The 16,317-nt window shown below is 38.8% G+C and overlaps 2 protein-coding genes, 1 long non-coding RNA gene and 1 pseudogene across 3 annotated transcripts in view; 3 read left to right on the top strand and 1 right to left on the bottom strand.

Moving 5' to 3' along the window:
• The first annotated feature begins 978 nt into the window (after positions 1 to 978).
• Positions 979 to 16,317, top strand: part of LOC136280947 (thrombospondin-type laminin G domain and EAR repeat-containing protein-like) — a 28,812-nt gene continuing 13,473 nt past the window's right edge. The window contains exon 1 of the mRNA XM_066166917.1: positions 979 to 1,100. The gene's annotated coding sequence lies outside the window, so the exon portion shown is untranslated. The remainder of the gene's footprint in view (positions 1,101 to 16,317) is intronic.
• On the top strand, positions 3,190 to 5,905 carry LOC136280953 (thrombospondin-type laminin G domain and EAR repeat-containing protein-like). Its single transcript, XM_066166930.1, has 3 exons — positions 3,190 to 3,258; positions 3,461 to 3,503; positions 4,947 to 5,905. The coding sequence occupies exons 1-3, from the start codon at positions 3,235 to 3,237 to the stop codon at positions 5,483 to 5,485; spliced, it is 606 nt and encodes a 201-aa protein (XP_066023027.1). The 5' UTR covers positions 3,190 to 3,234; the 3' UTR covers positions 5,486 to 5,905.
• LOC136278100 (uncharacterized) lies at positions 12,996 to 14,280 on the bottom strand. Its single transcript, XR_010716193.1, has 4 exons — positions 14,127 to 14,280; positions 13,850 to 13,948; positions 13,584 to 13,664; positions 12,996 to 13,355 (listed from the first exon to the last, which is right to left on the bottom strand). It is a non-coding gene; the product is annotated as an uncharacterized lncRNA (long non-coding RNA).
• On the top strand, positions 14,462 to 15,536 carry LOC136281545 (uncharacterized; annotated as a pseudogene).

A 16,317-nucleotide genomic window follows, 5' to 3' on the forward strand; every position in this document is an offset into this window, starting at 1 on the left:
CCGATAAACATATTTTTAAACCCAGGATAATACGCATATAGCCTTTCAATATCAACAAGGTTACTTCATATTGAGTTACACTGTCATCTTTTTAATAAACCATGCTAAGGAGCCGAAGAAATAAAGAAAAGCCTTTAAAAAAAGTTGTCCCATAGATACTGCTTGATTCTAGAACCGAAAGATTCAAGGGATGCACTATTAGGAAAATTATCTTATTCAAAAGGAAACTTTGGAATGATGCCACTGATAATATTTTGCTAGTTACAATGATAATTGGGTGCACGAAGTCTCGTCATTAACTTTTGAATCATTGCGGTACATTGTTTCTGAATCTACGGTTGCAGTCAACCGATTTTTTTTCCTTTCAAACGTGCTTACGGTAAAAGGGCGTCGTTACAATCCCCTTAAGCTCCCCGAGAATGGTTTTAACAAAAAGGTGCACACTTACTCCTACATCCACGACAATTTACTATCTTAAGTTTATTTCATTTTTATTTCACCGTATTTTATATTGACTGAATTTGCGTGTTTTCCACTTAGTAAAAGCAAACGAGAATTCTTTCAACTCACAGTATTGCATATCAACCATCACATATTTGAAAAAATTCCTCAACATGATGTCAAGCGAGCTGAGTTCTTGCTATGGACAACCTTCCTTTCACAGATCACAAACCTTTTTTTTTACTACCGTAATTAGTGAGAAGTTACATAAAGACCCACCAACTAATCTTCACTGATCAGGGCCCTAAATTCTCCATACAAGATCACTGGACAGGATAACGTTGTTTTACGGAGATATAAGAAGTTCGTCGTAGTCTGGTCCAGTTAGCATCTCAATAATCCATACACGACAATTCTCAAGTGTGCATTGTAAACACTATTCATAACACAAGCCCTTACTTAAACACCCTGAATTGTCCTGTTGTGGTGACAAAATAAACAGAGTTTGAAAGTTGTTCCTTTTATGCTGACAGATTCGTCTACCATTTCATATCGGAAGGCTCTGAGAGTGAAAATGTTTCGCTTATTCTTTGTGTTTTTGGGCTCGTGCCTTTTTGTTGAGTTCCTTCGCAAAATCACAGAACAAGTCTGCAAATCAGGTAACCAAATTGATAACTAGGCTTGAAGTACTTATATTCGCATCGGAATTCGAGTGAAAGTGAGAAGGTTTGTGTTTTGGTTCGTGCTTGTAAGTTTCCCAACACAACCCCTTGATTTCATAACTTATGTGTATACACTGCTCGTTTTTACTTTCAAACCTTCAACCAGTCATGGCACAGCGACCATCAAACTGCTGGCGTTTCACAAGTTGTATACTTTAAAGATGGTGGGTAAAACTTCAAACACAAGAATCCCGCCGTGTTCAGTACAACATTTATACTTACCTTTAAATAATAATAATAATACGTGTACCCAAGCATTATTTTATTTCCTCTCTGCTCAATAATGGGCTAGAAAGAACGAAATTCGCAGTTGTTTCTTCATTAATGTTTGGTTTCTGTTAATTTCTGGACAGGACAAGACCGAAAAGAGGGACAAAACGGTGAGTGTGCCAAGTTACTTTATGGTTCATTCCTCAAGTTATTGACTTAAACAACGAACCCTTTTCATCATAAAAATAAACTGTTTACTTACCTTTCTAACACAAATAAAAATTGCTTTCTTTCTATGTAGGAAAAGATGGACGCGATGGAATAAACGGTAAACGGTAGTTATTTTATTCAAAGTGAATTTTTTGATTTAGATGGAAAATTTTTTAAACGTTAATTCCTTCATAAACACAAGTGGTAGTGACTGTTTATTATGGATTTGCCTGTGGAGGGGGGGGAGGTTGTTGGAGGACGTAAGGAAGATCCCATGTTTTTTAGGGGGTACTGATGGTGGATCAGTCGTTCTCAACAGAATATCAAGGGGGAATATCGTCAAATGACTGTCAATTAGCTGCGTCCAAGGGGGGTAGGGGTTGGGAATCATAAAGAATATTTACAGAGCCTTTGGGGAGGACCCAGGTAAATTTTTGCGAGGAGAGACGCTACCAAAATCCTCGGGCTGACCTGCTGATGGTCCTTTATGGGAATTTGGGGAGAGGAGAGAAACGAAAACCTAGTAATATGATGATTACTTGTGTCAAGTAAACATTACAACTAGTTTGGATGGACTGAAAATTACTATGAATCAATACATTTTTTTTTGGAAACGAAGGTTGTACCGTGACTTTGTCCTTTTGTTGCTGTTTTCGTTTATCTGTTGTTTCACAATTTTGTACGCTGATCGCCAACATTTTCACACATAGTGACGAGATGGACGCGATTGTCAGTGTAGAGCAACAGGTTATGTATTTTTAAAACGATAATGTAAACCGTCGTTAAAAAAATGACATTGAAACGGACTTGAGAATACAAATGCATTGAACTGTATTGACGTAATCTCTTCTTGTTAGCGGTGAACTTATGAGTACATCAATCAAACTGTTGTCATGGTTACCGGTAGATTACTTCCATTCCTTTTAACGCATCCAGGGAGAGAAAGGTGAACCAGGCATGCATGGTGTGAATGGAAATGCGGGCATCAAGGTTGGTAAAAAATTAAAGGGTTTCTGGCTAATTTTTCTTTGGTTTTGATCTGAATGACACTTTAACTGTTACCAATTATTTGGTTGGAATATTTAAATCGTGATTACTGCAGGTATCCCAGCCTGAAAGATGCAGTTATAGAATTAGGTTTTGGAAAGGAGAACATTTCATTATTCCGAACTGTAAGAGTTCTCTTGCTTCTTATTTTACCCTATTGGAGAATTATCTGACTGTCAATGAATACAATGAGGTATGTTGCGCTCATACGTTAAATTTTGATTTCTTCAGGGGGATGGGGGTGAGCCAGGAATAAAGGGAAAGAATGGGCATTGTAGTTCCGAAGTTAGTTCTATGAATCATTCGGTTCAACTAAAAACTGACTAGGAACCCCTGGTAGGACTTTGTAGGGATTGGTCATTATTAAGTTGGGGGGGGGGGATCTTCTAAAGAAAGTTTCATGAGGTTTGTATGAAAAATTCTTTCGTCGAACACAGCTTAAAGATAAACTTGAAAACCAGTAACTTCTCAAAGTTATTTCATGATGGATAGCGAAAAAGTTCGTGCTATACAACCTTTTTTTATAAGTTTGCTTTTTCATCGAGGGGCGAGAAAAGGATCTGTTGGACAGAAAGGATCACTAGGACTAAAAGGACAGAAAGGAATGCCGGGAACATATGATGACCTGGTACGGAAAGATATAATGGATAGAAATCATCACTTAAAAGTGCAACAGTCCTTGTGTACTTCTAAAGCAATGAAATATTACAACAAGTAATTTGCTACTTTTTTTTATTATTATTATTATTTGGAAGTTTTTGTGTGAAGTTCTTTGACATGCACAAGCACGAAACGATAATGATAAACGAAATTCTAATGATTCTTTGCAGACCTCCTCGTCATCCTCCGGGAAAAGAGGGTGTTGTAAAGTCGGTAGGAGTCATTTTTACTTGTTTTTTTGGCTTAGGTCTCCTACAGGAGGCGAGGCTACTTATGTCGTCAAAATGAGTGAGTGAGTGAGTGAGTGAGTGAGTGATGGTTACAATAGAATTCCGATCTTGATCCAGTTTTTACTCGATGTTAACTGTGCTACTCACTCTTTGTTCTGAAGTACTAAAGAAGACGAGAAACATCTTACAATAATTTCACGATGGCGCGTAAAAAAACCACAGTTTTTCCTATATCACATAAGGTGATCGGCGCAACATGAAAACCTACAGGAAAACTTTTTCTTTAAAACGGGGAGATCTTATCGTTTGAATCAGCGGGAATTATGCCCGGTAGATCGGAATATACCTTTTTTTCAGTCCTTGCCGTCACGCTACAAAAGATGATAAACACCTCAAAATAATTCACAGTAGCCTTACCAGCACGTTATTAAAAACAAGGCATTTCCTTGCAAAAATATCTAGATAAGTTTTATCTGCACATCGTGGAAACTATCGAGAAAAATTTTATGATGAAAAAATTTCTCACCATTGAGAGGACTTAGATTTAGTTTCTTTTATAAAATAGCACTACAACAATAGCAGCAAAATCAAAGACGGCAACATCGACCCGTATACATGAGACACGAGCTATTTTTTTTATTCGTAGGACACTAGTTTTGTTTAATCAATTTTTTTTTATATTGCCTCTGCTTAAATTTAAGCTTTCAGGGAATTCTTGTTATAATTAACAAAAAGTGCCAAAAACGCCTTCCAAAACGTAAGAACAATCAAATGAAAGCTGAAATCGCGGACAAGAAATAAAATTGCCATAAGTCTCGAGTGGACATACACTTTGTAAGTGGTTTTCGTTCCAATGTAAGATTTTCATCAAACTTCTGAGGGAAAATCTTGTTTGATGCTCCAGTTTTATGGAGTACAATAGAGGATAGATTTTTTGACAAATTAGAAGCCCGTTGTGTGTCAGTTATGTTAAGATTGACCATTCCCTCCATTTGCAGAAATGAACTGATTAAGTTCCTAAGTGAAGCAAAAAACAAAAGAACAAAACAAATAAAAAGAAACCAGTTGAGTCAAGTTGTTCCATTGTCCACATAACTTACATATTTTTATATGCTGATTGTAATGCAGTGATTGAGAAGTAGGGTTTGTTTTCGAGTTACAGGAAAATAAAGTGAAAAAAAGGACGTTGTTTGAGAGGATGGAGTGTTGCTTTGGTAACCTTATATTTTATAGAAAGAATTGTTAAATAACAGTTTCGCATGTCGTATGGAAATTTCGAAAAGAGCAAACTGTTAAAGCTTCGGTACGTTTAAAGTACGGTGATTAAAAATAACGAAACTCTTTTGACCCACCTTTAATAGGCTAATAACCAGAAACAAAGTATGAGAGGTAAACTCTGTCAACTCTGTTTTTGTTTTTATCAAAGAAGGTTCCACTGGTTTCCACTTCTTCGAGAAAGTTCAAGACTTGCCAACCAGGGGAGCTACAGCTGTTCAACATTTCACCATTAATGGAAGTCTGTTCCTCACCTTTGGGAACTATTATGGAGATATTCACAAATACAAGACAAGCTCCGTGGTTTACAAGATGGATGAACCGACTGAAAAGTTCACATTGTACCAGACCCTGCAAACTAGAGGTGCATATGGTGTTGAGTACTTTTCTATCGCTGATAAACATTTCCTTGCTGTGGCTCATCATTATGATGGTACGTACCAACTTGACTCTGTAGTCTTCCAGTGGAATGGACAGCGGTTTGTGGTATTTCAGAAATTACCAACAAAAGGAGCTGCACACTTCAAGTTCTTCACATTAAATAGCGAAAAATATCTCACAGTGGCAAACTATCATGATGGAAGTACCCACTCAATAAAATCAGTCATCTACAAATGGAATGGCGTCAAGTTCAACAAGTTCCAGGAGATAGCAACTGAAGGTGCCATGGATGTACGGCATTTGAAATAAACAATGTCACTTACATCGCTTTCGCCAACCTTTTCACATCTCAACAGAAGTATTCTGTTCAGTCCACTGTCTTCAAATGGTCAGGAGGACACTTCGTCAAACTACAGTCTCTTCAAACTTACGGGGCATTTGACGTGAAGTCTGTTAATATCAATGGTCACACATTCCTCGCTTTTGCCTGCTACTACTCTGGAAGTTCCTACATCATTGACTCGTTTATTATAAATGGGATGGTACTAGGTTCGTTCTTTTCCAGTCCACTCCTACTCGTGGAGCCTTTGCATGGTGTCCATTCGAAATCAGCGGTCATACCTACTTGGGTTTGGCCAATCACTACGTCAGCAGCCAGTCAGCTGTGTACCAGGCCTTTGGAGCAAAGTTCGTCGAGTATCAAGAGATTTCCACTCATGGAGCTCGGGATATGACATCATTTGAGTACAAAGGTAACACTTATCTGGCAGTGGCAAACTACCACAATCAGAAGTACAACATAAACAGCGCTTTGTACAAGTGGGTGTAAAAATAAAGACAAAAGACGAAAAGCGTAATGACTAAGAGTCTTAGCTGTTTATGCATTGGTGTAGTGATAGCATTTTCGAAGAAAAAGGTTCTGATTTAGGGATAGTCAAAATTGATATCTTTGATAAATGAGTGTTTATCAGCCCCTTTAAGAGTGAAATTAACAATAAGCTGTGCATTAAACATGATACTAAAGTCTGGTTTCTTTCTAATTTTGATTGAGTAAATAACTTTCACTTTTATTGATAAAGTTGATCCCAACAACAGTAATATCAGATACGTTCAATATACTTAAATGAACTTAAATACCCACAGCTTATCTGTTGTGTGTATGTGTTTTGTCACAGGAAATCACATCTCCTCCCACCCCCACCCCCTAATGAATTCTTTACAGAGAAGAAGAGATTAGGGATGACATTTCCATCGTGATCACTAGGTTACCATAACATCACAGCCTTGAAATAGCCACAAAACGTCCGCTTTATCAGTTTTAAGACTGGAAATTTGTGCGAACAAGTATCCCATTCTCTTTTACAATAAAGTTCGGATATAACGCGCGCTGTGGTCGAAAGAGCGTGCTCTATGAGAGTATAGATCATAGAGCTGAGCTAAAGCTGTCACGCCATCTGCCAAATGGACTATGTCCTACTTTTCCGGGGACTTTTCTCTAGCTTTTTTTGTTAATTGAAAGTGAAATTTCGAAACAAGCGAGTCGGCAAGTAGCAACAGAACAACCAAACAAAGGTTTATAAACATGACAGGCGCCGTAATTGACGTTATATAACATGAGCAGAGACGAAAACCCTCCAAGAGAAAACGAAATGGACAGTCCGAGTTTTGAAGGTTTTCACGCTCATTTAGATTGCAAGCTTACGAATGGTAATAAAATTCAAACACAGCTAACACTCGTATAGTATATAAAGTTCGAGTTCAAGAACAAAACAGAACAAAACAGGATTGATAAAAAGTACAGCCAAAGTGGCATAACTGTTATAATTCATACTAATCATGACGGTGTCAGAGCGACTGCGAACATGCGGAGGTCCAACGTGGCTAGCTCGGAGATCGCTAGTGAAGCAAGCCTCAGAAATTACATCGAATGCCCTTCGAGTGCGTTGAGTGGTGAAGGCCACATCAGTCACTGCAACCGAGTTTTACGGCTCTGTCATCCCGAGCAATCTTCATGTTCCGGTGAATTCGGCTGTCGTTCATTCGTAAAACTGGCCTTGAGCAGTTTGTTTACTATTTGTTTGAAAAATCAAGGTAAATTAAAATCTTTGTTACGCAAATAATAGCTTGAACTATTTAAAACGGTTTAAGCTATTATCCACACCGATTATCTGCAACCCTCTATCCACAGCTGCAAAGGATGTTGAACTTCAGCTTGAAGTAAATCGAGTAATCAATCATTCCGACGGGAAAACCTGTATTTTAAGGCTCTTCGATGCAGATAGTCCGTAGAACTCTTTAGCCCAACTGGGTGGACACGAAAGCACGGTGGTCAGCGAGTTCGAAACACCAAAAGAGAATGTCCATGACCCTCAGTCGAGTTAATCGTTTTAATTTGAAACCAGAGGTGAAATATAGATGTTAAGTCGTCACTTGCTTGGCTGCAGAAACTGCCTCCAGTAGAAATGAAAATTTATAATTAACCAGTCTAAAAACCCTCTACTACCTTCCGCCGCTCTAGTTTTTGCATGTGGAAACATAGGATCTACGTCTAGATGCACCTTAAAGAAGCGTTCATATGTTGTCGAGAGTGCTAAGAACAATTGACTTTACAGCTGCTGCTTTAAGTTTGAATTGAATTCAACAGCAACACTTTCTTGATCTATAATTACTAACGTTTTCCCTTGGTCGATAAAACCCCTTTGTAAATTTCGAACAAACAACTAAAGGCGGGTGTGATTTTTGACCAATTCCGTTCCAGATTTTTCTTGAATTCATGTTGATATCCAATTTGATTTAATGTTAATAAATCCGTTTCAAAATCTCGGAATTCTTTCTTTCTGAGGTCCAGGCGAAACGCAAAAAGAGCGAACTCCGCGGTCATCCAAGTCTTTGTGGCGAGAAGAGCGGCCTAAGCCCGCAAAGAAAGAGTGGATAGATATAACAAAAACTGCGGTGTTTGTACCTACTCCGCACCTGAAGCCTCCTACGCCTGAAAAGCCTCACAATGAAACAAGTGTTTGAATTATGCTACCGTTATACACAGTAAGCACACGGTTGACTGCCGGAGGTGGAAAACTGGAAACGTTTCTCCGATACAGTTTCCCATACACCTGTGGAAGGGCATCGAAGGGTTAAACTGAAGTATAAACAGGCTTGCTACACAGTGGATTAGTTAACGTAACCAGGATTTTGTTCTAATTCCTCATTTGAACAAGCATGTCGGGCGATGATGAAGGTCATGCGAAATTATTTTTAGTTCGCGTGAGAACTTAATAGTTTTATTCAGAGTTGTTCCATATAGCATAGGTCTCAATCTGAACCTGGGAATAATAACTGTCAGTAGCAATCTACTAGCGATATAACATAGGTGTTGCAATCTGATTGGTTTTGCTATTCGCTGTCTTTAACAAATAGATCTATTTGCTTGCGTCTCTGCAGTAATAGATCAAAAATGACGTCAAAGTGTGGTAAGAACAAAAGACAAAGAAATAAAGGGGGTTAGTTTCTTAAGAAATTGTGGTACTGCGTCGGTTGGAGAGTATAATGGGGTAATTCAGTGTTATCAACTGAGTTGGAAACGTAAATCGGCCACCGTAAAGAGTTTAAAGGCTGACGTTTCGAGCGTTAGCCCTTCGCCAGTCGCTCAGACGAAGGGCTAATGCTCGAAACATCAACCTTTAAACTCTTTACAGTGGCCAATTTACGTTTTCAACTCAGTTGATAACATTAAACTACCCAACAGAACAAAAGAAATGGCACACGAGGTGCAGCCGAGTGTGTCAATGATGTTGTTACCGCGTCTTATTTTGCACGAGAATTAAGTTAGAGGTATTACGAGGTAGAGAGGTATGAAGTGTCGATATAGGCCTACGTATCCTATCTTATAGTAGTCAGTGCAAGCTTTCACCGATGTATCGGTAATTGTTATTTAAATGATCATGCTTGTGCATGTTCATGAGCGAGTGTTTTAAGCTGTAAATAGGCGTGTCGTGAAGTCTTTTGGAATAGTACTTGTTTACTTGTTTGGAAATATATATTTTTTAACAAGTTAAGAGCGTCATTTAGACAACGGAATAAGCGGCGCGTGTAAATCATAGACTTGTTTGAGACGTGTCTTTCAATGAAGTGATAACGTTGGCGGACAGAACGGAGTCCGAGTCTGATTTGACAGTTAGATGTTCCTCAGTTTGAAACTGCGTTCAAATGTGTAAAGGAGAGAAACTATCTTCTCTCTTAGTGTAGAGATATTTTCTTTAAGTGTAACGATTGTGGAAACACTATAAATTATGCATTGGTGTTCGAGAAAACCGCGAGAATTATCTATCAAATGTTGTAAGTATTCACTTTGTGAAAAAAGTGTGTCATTAACTGCTTTCGTATTTCAACCTGTCAATTGTTCACTTGTCTGCCTCTTGTCGAAGTGTTCTAGCGATATTAAAACGATCTTCTGGAATGAGACAATAGATAGTTTGGTGAGAGAAGAAAAAACAGAGGTAATAATATATCAGGAAGGAATATAGGGTGTGGAAGAGTCAAATGGTGGCTAGATTCAATTTTATTTACCGAGAATCTTTCCAGTTAAGAATGTGGTTACAAAAACTAGCCTTTGTCTTCTCAAGTAAAGACTACCTCGATTCTTCAATTTTTCGCGCTCTGCCCGTCTTCAGTGAGCGAGAGCAGCTGGAACGAATTACAGTGCAAGTGTCTCGAACATCATCATCCCAATTCGACCTCGCCTGTGATTCATGAGTAAACAAAGCCACGGAAAAGTGTATATATAGTGGAAAATGTGTATTATATATTATCCATATATATGGCTCATCGGAGAAAGCAGGGTCATCATGTTTTGTATGACGCAAGTCGTGCGATTGTACTCTGATAGACCATGGGCAGCACCCAAGCACAACTTACATGATACACCTGTACTCAGTTTGTGATAAAAACAGAACTCGTTATCTCCTGAGGTATTGAGAGGAATAAGAAATTCCGGAGGCTTCTACTTGGGTTGTTGCTTGAGGATCATAGGAAGAAAACTGGGCAAACTCTCGTTAAGTGCGAAGAGAAACCACAGTAATGCGAGAGGTAACTAGCTGAGAGGGACGGGTCAGGGGGCTTGTTCGGTCGCTTCCTGTGCTCTTAGCTAATCTATCTTTTGGTTCTTTTCGTTTAAGAAGATTATTCTACGAGTAGCTCATAGGATAATTTGTTTAATCAATTGAGTTGATAATGTGAATTGGCCACCGTAAAGAGTTTTTAAAGCTGACGTTTCGAGCGTTAGCCATTTATCAGGCTCGACAGTAGACAGGGCGACTTCAACAATGAAAAGATACTGTAACCTTAGGAATGATTCAATTAAAACCACAATCACTAAACGCAAAACCCAATTAGGTTACATCACTAATGCAGAATCGGGGGAAGCGAGAGGATATATGGGAATCATTGAAATGACTTGTTTCCTTATCATATTTTTCATATGAAACACGGGCCATTATAATAATAATATTTATAATAATATTTAATACTTATATTGCGCTTTTTCTATAAAAATACTCAAAAGCGCATTACAATATTATTAAAAACTAAATTAAAACCAGTAAAATTACTCGGTAAAATGACAATATTACAATATTAACATTACAATATTAAAAAATAAAAAATAATAAAAATAAAAAATATAAATAAATAATCTAACTAAAAGCCTTTTTAAATAAATATGTTTTAACAGAGCGTTTAAAGAGTCGATTGATGTTTCCTGTCTAATTGGCAGAGGAAGACTGTTCCATAAAAAGGGGGCAGCCATCGATAACGCGCGATCTCCCAAGGTCTTCTTCGTTCTTAGCTGAGGTCTTTCTAACAATATACCATTATTGTTACGGCGTAGTTGGTAACGTGAGACCGGTAAGACAGAGACAAGATCCTTAAGATAGCTAGGCGCAACGCCGTGAAGAATCTTAAATGTAACAAGGAGAATCTTAAAATCTACGCGCAAGCGCACTGGTAGCCAGTGGAGTTCTCTTAGCAAAGGAGTAACGTGACAATACTTAGGTGCACAGTAAACCAATCGAGCACTGGCATTCATGACTCTTTGAAGTTTCTTAATTAGATACTCAGGAGCACCGTACAGTAAACCATTACAGTAGTCAAGCCTGCTTGTGATGAACGCGTGAACAAGCCTCACGGTGGACTCACGAGACAAATACTTCCTAATGTGCCGGATATTGTACAAATAATAAAACGCGCTAGCACAAGTCTTAGACACATGAGTCGACATGTCCAGATGAGAATCGAACCAGGTGCCCAAATTGCGCACTGAAGAAACAGGCGATACCTCAGCTTGGCCGATCTTGATCTTGTCAACGGACACCTTTGATAACTGTCGTTCCGTGCCAATGATCAGGAACTCAGTTTTATCGTCATTTAGCATTAACTTATCATCTCTCATCCAAGCGCGAACGTCACGAATACAGTTCTCAATCGCAATCACAGCATCAGCCTCGCTGGTCTTATCAACGGGATTAAACGATATATATAGCTGTGTATCGTCCGCGTAGGTGCGAACGGATGGCAGATGAGATTTCATGATGTCGAACAGCGAACTCGCGTAGATGGTAAATAAGAGGGGGCCCAAACAAGAACCTTGTGGGACCCCGTAAGACAGATTAAATTTATCAGAGAGCGATCCGTTAACTGAGACCTGCTGCGTTCTTCCCGCCAAATAAGATTTAAACCATGATAAAGCCTTATCCCGAAGGCCAAGCTTGGACTGCAGCCTGTGCAGAAGAATACCGTGATCTACGGTGTCAAACGCAGCGCTGAGATCTAACATAACAAGCAATGTGACGTGACCTTTGTCCATATTTAGCAGAAGATCGTTTTTAACTTTTAATAACGCCGTCTCAGTGCTGTGATTCTGCCGATATGCGCTTTGGAGGACAGGAAATAAGTTGTTGGCTGTCATATGATCTTGTAATTGGATAGCCACGGACTTTTCCGTGATCTTTGATGTAACCTGCAAGTTGCTCACCGGTCGAAAATTTTTGTTAATAGGTTTGAGTCCTGCTTTCTTAAGCAAGGGGTGAACTAAAGCATTCTTCCAGTTCTCTGCAAAGACGCCAGACTCAAGAGACAAGTGACAATTTTCCTAATAACAGGGAGCAGTTCATCCAAACAGAAGGACAGAATAGACGATGGTAGGGGATCAAAGGCGCACGACTTTGCACATGAGGCAGCAATTCTCCGTACACTCTCCTCAGACAGTGGAGAAAATTCAGAAAACTCACTACACGTTGAGGCTGATGTAGCAAGCGAAGTTGCGCCACTGGCATCCGCCATCAGCGCAGACCGAATAGCCGTGATTTTGTGGACAAAATACTCGCCCATCTCATTTGCTAGCATCCGAGCATCCGAATGAGGCGGCAGAGCCCTATCTACATGAAAATTCAAAAGGCGTTTACTGGCCCGAAAAAGCCTTCCCTGGTCAGAACTATTCTCATCAATATATTGTTTATAATAGGCCCGTCCAGACTCATTCATGACATGCAATGCAAAATTTCGTTTGGCTTTAAATACAGCGAGATCCGAATTAAGCCGACTAGCCCGCCATTTCCTTTCAGCACGCCGTCTTTCACGTCTCGCCTTCACTATTTCATCATTAAACCATGGAGGACGTGACTGAGACTTCAGGTGGCGAGCCCGGACTGGCGCATGTTTGTCCAATACTGATCTTAGAGTATTATTGTAACATTATTGCTGTTATACTGTCGCTAAACCTTAAGCGAAAGATAAAAGACAAATTTTCTTTAATAAGATTTTCCATAAATTCAGTATAAATGCAGCTACAATAATCTTGCTTAGTTTCTTCCTCATTTGTTTTCCTATGAACCTGACTGAACTCATCACGAATAAATACTAAATACACTGAACCGTGATCGATACAGCGAAACACAAGCTGTTATCGATGTTATATATAGCACATCGGACTTTTTAAACTTTTTCAAATTTCATGAAGTATGAACATCGTCACTCCTCAGGAGTGTTATTAAGCTTTACAAAACATGTATTACTAAAACGTTACTAAAACACTAAACAACAATCAATTTTGAGTTGACCATACAGTTGGTCATCTTGTAAAGCTTACATCCATAGCTCTGTGATGTAGAATCAAGGGCGCGGAGTGTTCCTAAAACAGGAAAATGTTATAAGAAACTTAAGAACTAGCAACAAGATCAGCAATTATAAGGAAGTACAGGAGAATGGATATTGAGGGGTAATCCCTTATAAGTACCCAAGCAGACCCTCTTTATTACTGCAGTAAGGTGGATGGTATCGTCAGGTACATGTACCTATGCATGGCTGTTTGACCCGCTTTGTTTTATAGATGATATTGGAGAATCAGACCAGCAATTACCTTCGGAGGACAGAGATTATCACTGATGTGCTTCAGTGTAAGATCCCTTCCCATTTCTGTTTTATCATAAAGGATGCCCACCTGAAAGGACAAAATTACAAAGTTGCATTTATTCCTGCCAGGTTAGTATATTCAGTACCATTTCAACTACATGTACAAGTAAAATTATAGTCTGTTTTGTCTTCATTGTTATCTGTACTAGTAGTAAATACCAGCAGTTTAGCAACAAATAAAATTCTGATGTCTTAAATCAGAATTCTTCTCACCATGTTTTCAGAGCCCAAGTGTAGTCTCCAAGCTAAGAACTTCTGAAGCAATCCAATGGTGACATGTGTTGACAACCTGATAAATTTCTTTGGTAGAGGCTAATTATCAAACAAGATAGATAAGTAGAAAAAGTAAATACAACTGTATACTCTATAAATATTCATTTTCAGATTCAAACTAAGAAAAGGAAGCGAGGTATAGGAAAGGAAAGGAGAGAAATATTGCTGAACATTTGTGCTGTAGATGTAATGAATCAATCATTAAAAGTATTCTCACCTCTATTTCTGTTGAGCTACATGTGCTTCCGTCCCTAACACAAGTTACATGTCATATTAGGTTTTTTTATGGTTTATTTATCGAGTTTTTTTGCTTAAAAATGTATTTCTTGTCCGACGGTGGCCCACAACTGTCACGGCAAAACAAAATTCACTTACAGCAAAACAAAATTAACTCACGGCAAAATAAAGAAAACGAGTTGGTCAGTGGTTGGTCAGCGGTTGGTCAGCGGTTGATCAGCGATTGGTCAGCGGTTGTTATTGGCATCTGAAATGGTATGTCGTGTAACAGTAACACACCGCTCGCTCAAAAAACCGCCATTTTTCGAGCTCACGATGTTTTGCTCCGCGCGTGGTTCGGAAGTTGACGAAGATGCAAACTTTTGCAAAAGCTGTGGTAAAGGTACGTTTCTTAATTTAAGTTGTTCGTTTTTGAATTTCTTTTTGTTCCAAATAACGATAGGCGTGAGAAGACACTGCCACGAATTAGCTGATTAGCACATGTCTGGAATAAGATTGTGCATGTAGCCTGTGTGTAAAAAGAAAGCATTCATAGTGTATGTGCCTGGATAAATTAAGGATTTTTCAAAAGGTGGAAAATACTGTACGCTTGCAAACAGTCAGTCGATTATATTTTTTTCTCTTTGATTCTCTTTGTATTGTATTGTGTTGTATTGTACATGTTAAGAGGTAGAAAAAGTGGCCTGTGTTCATCCCTATATTTTTAAGGACCTAAGGCTAGAAGATTCAGGTGAGGATAAAGACTCTAGCAATGAAGTTGAGGTGGAAATTGATGAAGAGACCGTCATCAAATATTATTTTCAACGCGGTTTTAGCTATGAAGAAATCATTCATTTCCTTGCTAAGCGTCATGACCATGAAATAAGTAACACTTTTAAGGCAATTAAAAACATATGGACTTAAGAGAAGTAGTTTTTTAAGGCGGATGATTCTGGTGAGGTTTTAGAGGCAGTTAGAAAACATACCCTTGAGATTATCCGTGGACCTATATCATGTGGGGGATACATGATGGCACACCATAAAGATCGAAGGTTTGAATGTTCCTAGATAATAGTTCAAGATATATTAAAAGAGGTAGATCCAGAAGGTTTCCAGTTGAGGAAAGCTCACCGGTTGAAGAGGAGGACTTATCACTGTCTTGGGCCAAATGATACTTGAGGTTACCAGGTCCAACAACTCACCAGACAACACTGCCACTTACTTCTTAAGTACTGTAAAGGAATTGAAAGGGTGCCCTAGACAGCTAATTACAGATCTTGGCACTGAAAGTGGATTGGCAGCATTAATGCAGTCTTATTTCCATGATGATGCTGATGCCCACAGTTATATCTCATCACCTGGAAACCGAAGAATTGACGAGTGGTGGTCATTTTATTCAGTTATTGTGTGAAGTTCTTTGACACGCACAAGCACGAAACGATAATGATGACGAGATTTCTAATGATTCTTTGCAGAGCTCCTCGTCATCCTCCGGGAAAAGAGGATGTTGTAAAGTCGGTAGGAGTCATTTTTTACTTGTTTTGTGGCTGTCTCCTACAGGAGGCGAGGCTACTTATGTTGTTAAAATGAGTGAGTGAGTGAGTGAGTGAGTGAGTGAGTGAGTGAGTGAGTGATGGTTACAGTAGAATTCCGATCTTGATCCAGTTTTTGCTCGATGTTCACTGTACTACCCATTCTTTGTTCTGGAGTACTATAGAAGACGAGAAACATGTCACAATAATTTCACGATGGCGCGTAGAAAAAACTAAAGTTTTCCTATATCTCATAAGGTGATTGGCGCAACATGAAAACCTACAGGAAAACTTTTTTCTTTGAACGGGGAGTACCTTACCGTTTGAATCAGCGAATTATGCCCAGTAGATCGGAATATATATTTTTTTTCAGTTCTTGCCGTCACACTACAAAAGATGATAAACACCTTAAAATAATTCACAGTGGCCTTACCGGCATGTTATTAAAAACAAGGTATTTCCTTAAATCCAATATCTAAATAGGTTTTATCTGCACATCGTGGAAACTATCGAGAAAAATTTTACTTATTCGAAGACAGAGCATTTTACCATTTCAATCAGCGACTAATACGCCAATGAACCGCTAAATTTGCGAAGCAAGCAAGGTCCGAAATACCATACCTTGAGTTTAACAGGGTGACCCTATTCAACGGAATGATA

Source organism: Pocillopora verrucosa, chromosome 1 (genome assembly GCF_036669915.1).
Source record: "Pocillopora verrucosa isolate sample1 chromosome 1, ASM3666991v2, whole genome shotgun sequence".
Taxonomy (NCBI): domain Eukaryota; kingdom Metazoa; phylum Cnidaria; class Anthozoa; order Scleractinia; family Pocilloporidae; genus Pocillopora; species Pocillopora verrucosa.

What these genes read in the sequence shown, in the direction of transcription:
- LOC136280953 (XM_066166930.1), top strand. Translation starts at nt 3,235, where the DNA reads ATGCCGGGAACATATGATGACCTG. An exon ending in CGGGAACATATGATGACCTG is followed by an intron (nt 3,259 to 3,460) that starts GTACGGAAAGAT and finishes GATTCTTTGCAG; the next exon opens with ACCTCCTCGTCATCCTCCGG. An exon ending in AAGAGGGTGTTGTAAAGTCG is followed by an intron (nt 3,504 to 4,946) that starts GTAGGAGTCATT and finishes TTTTTATCAAAG; the next exon opens with AAGGTTCCACTGGTTTCCAC.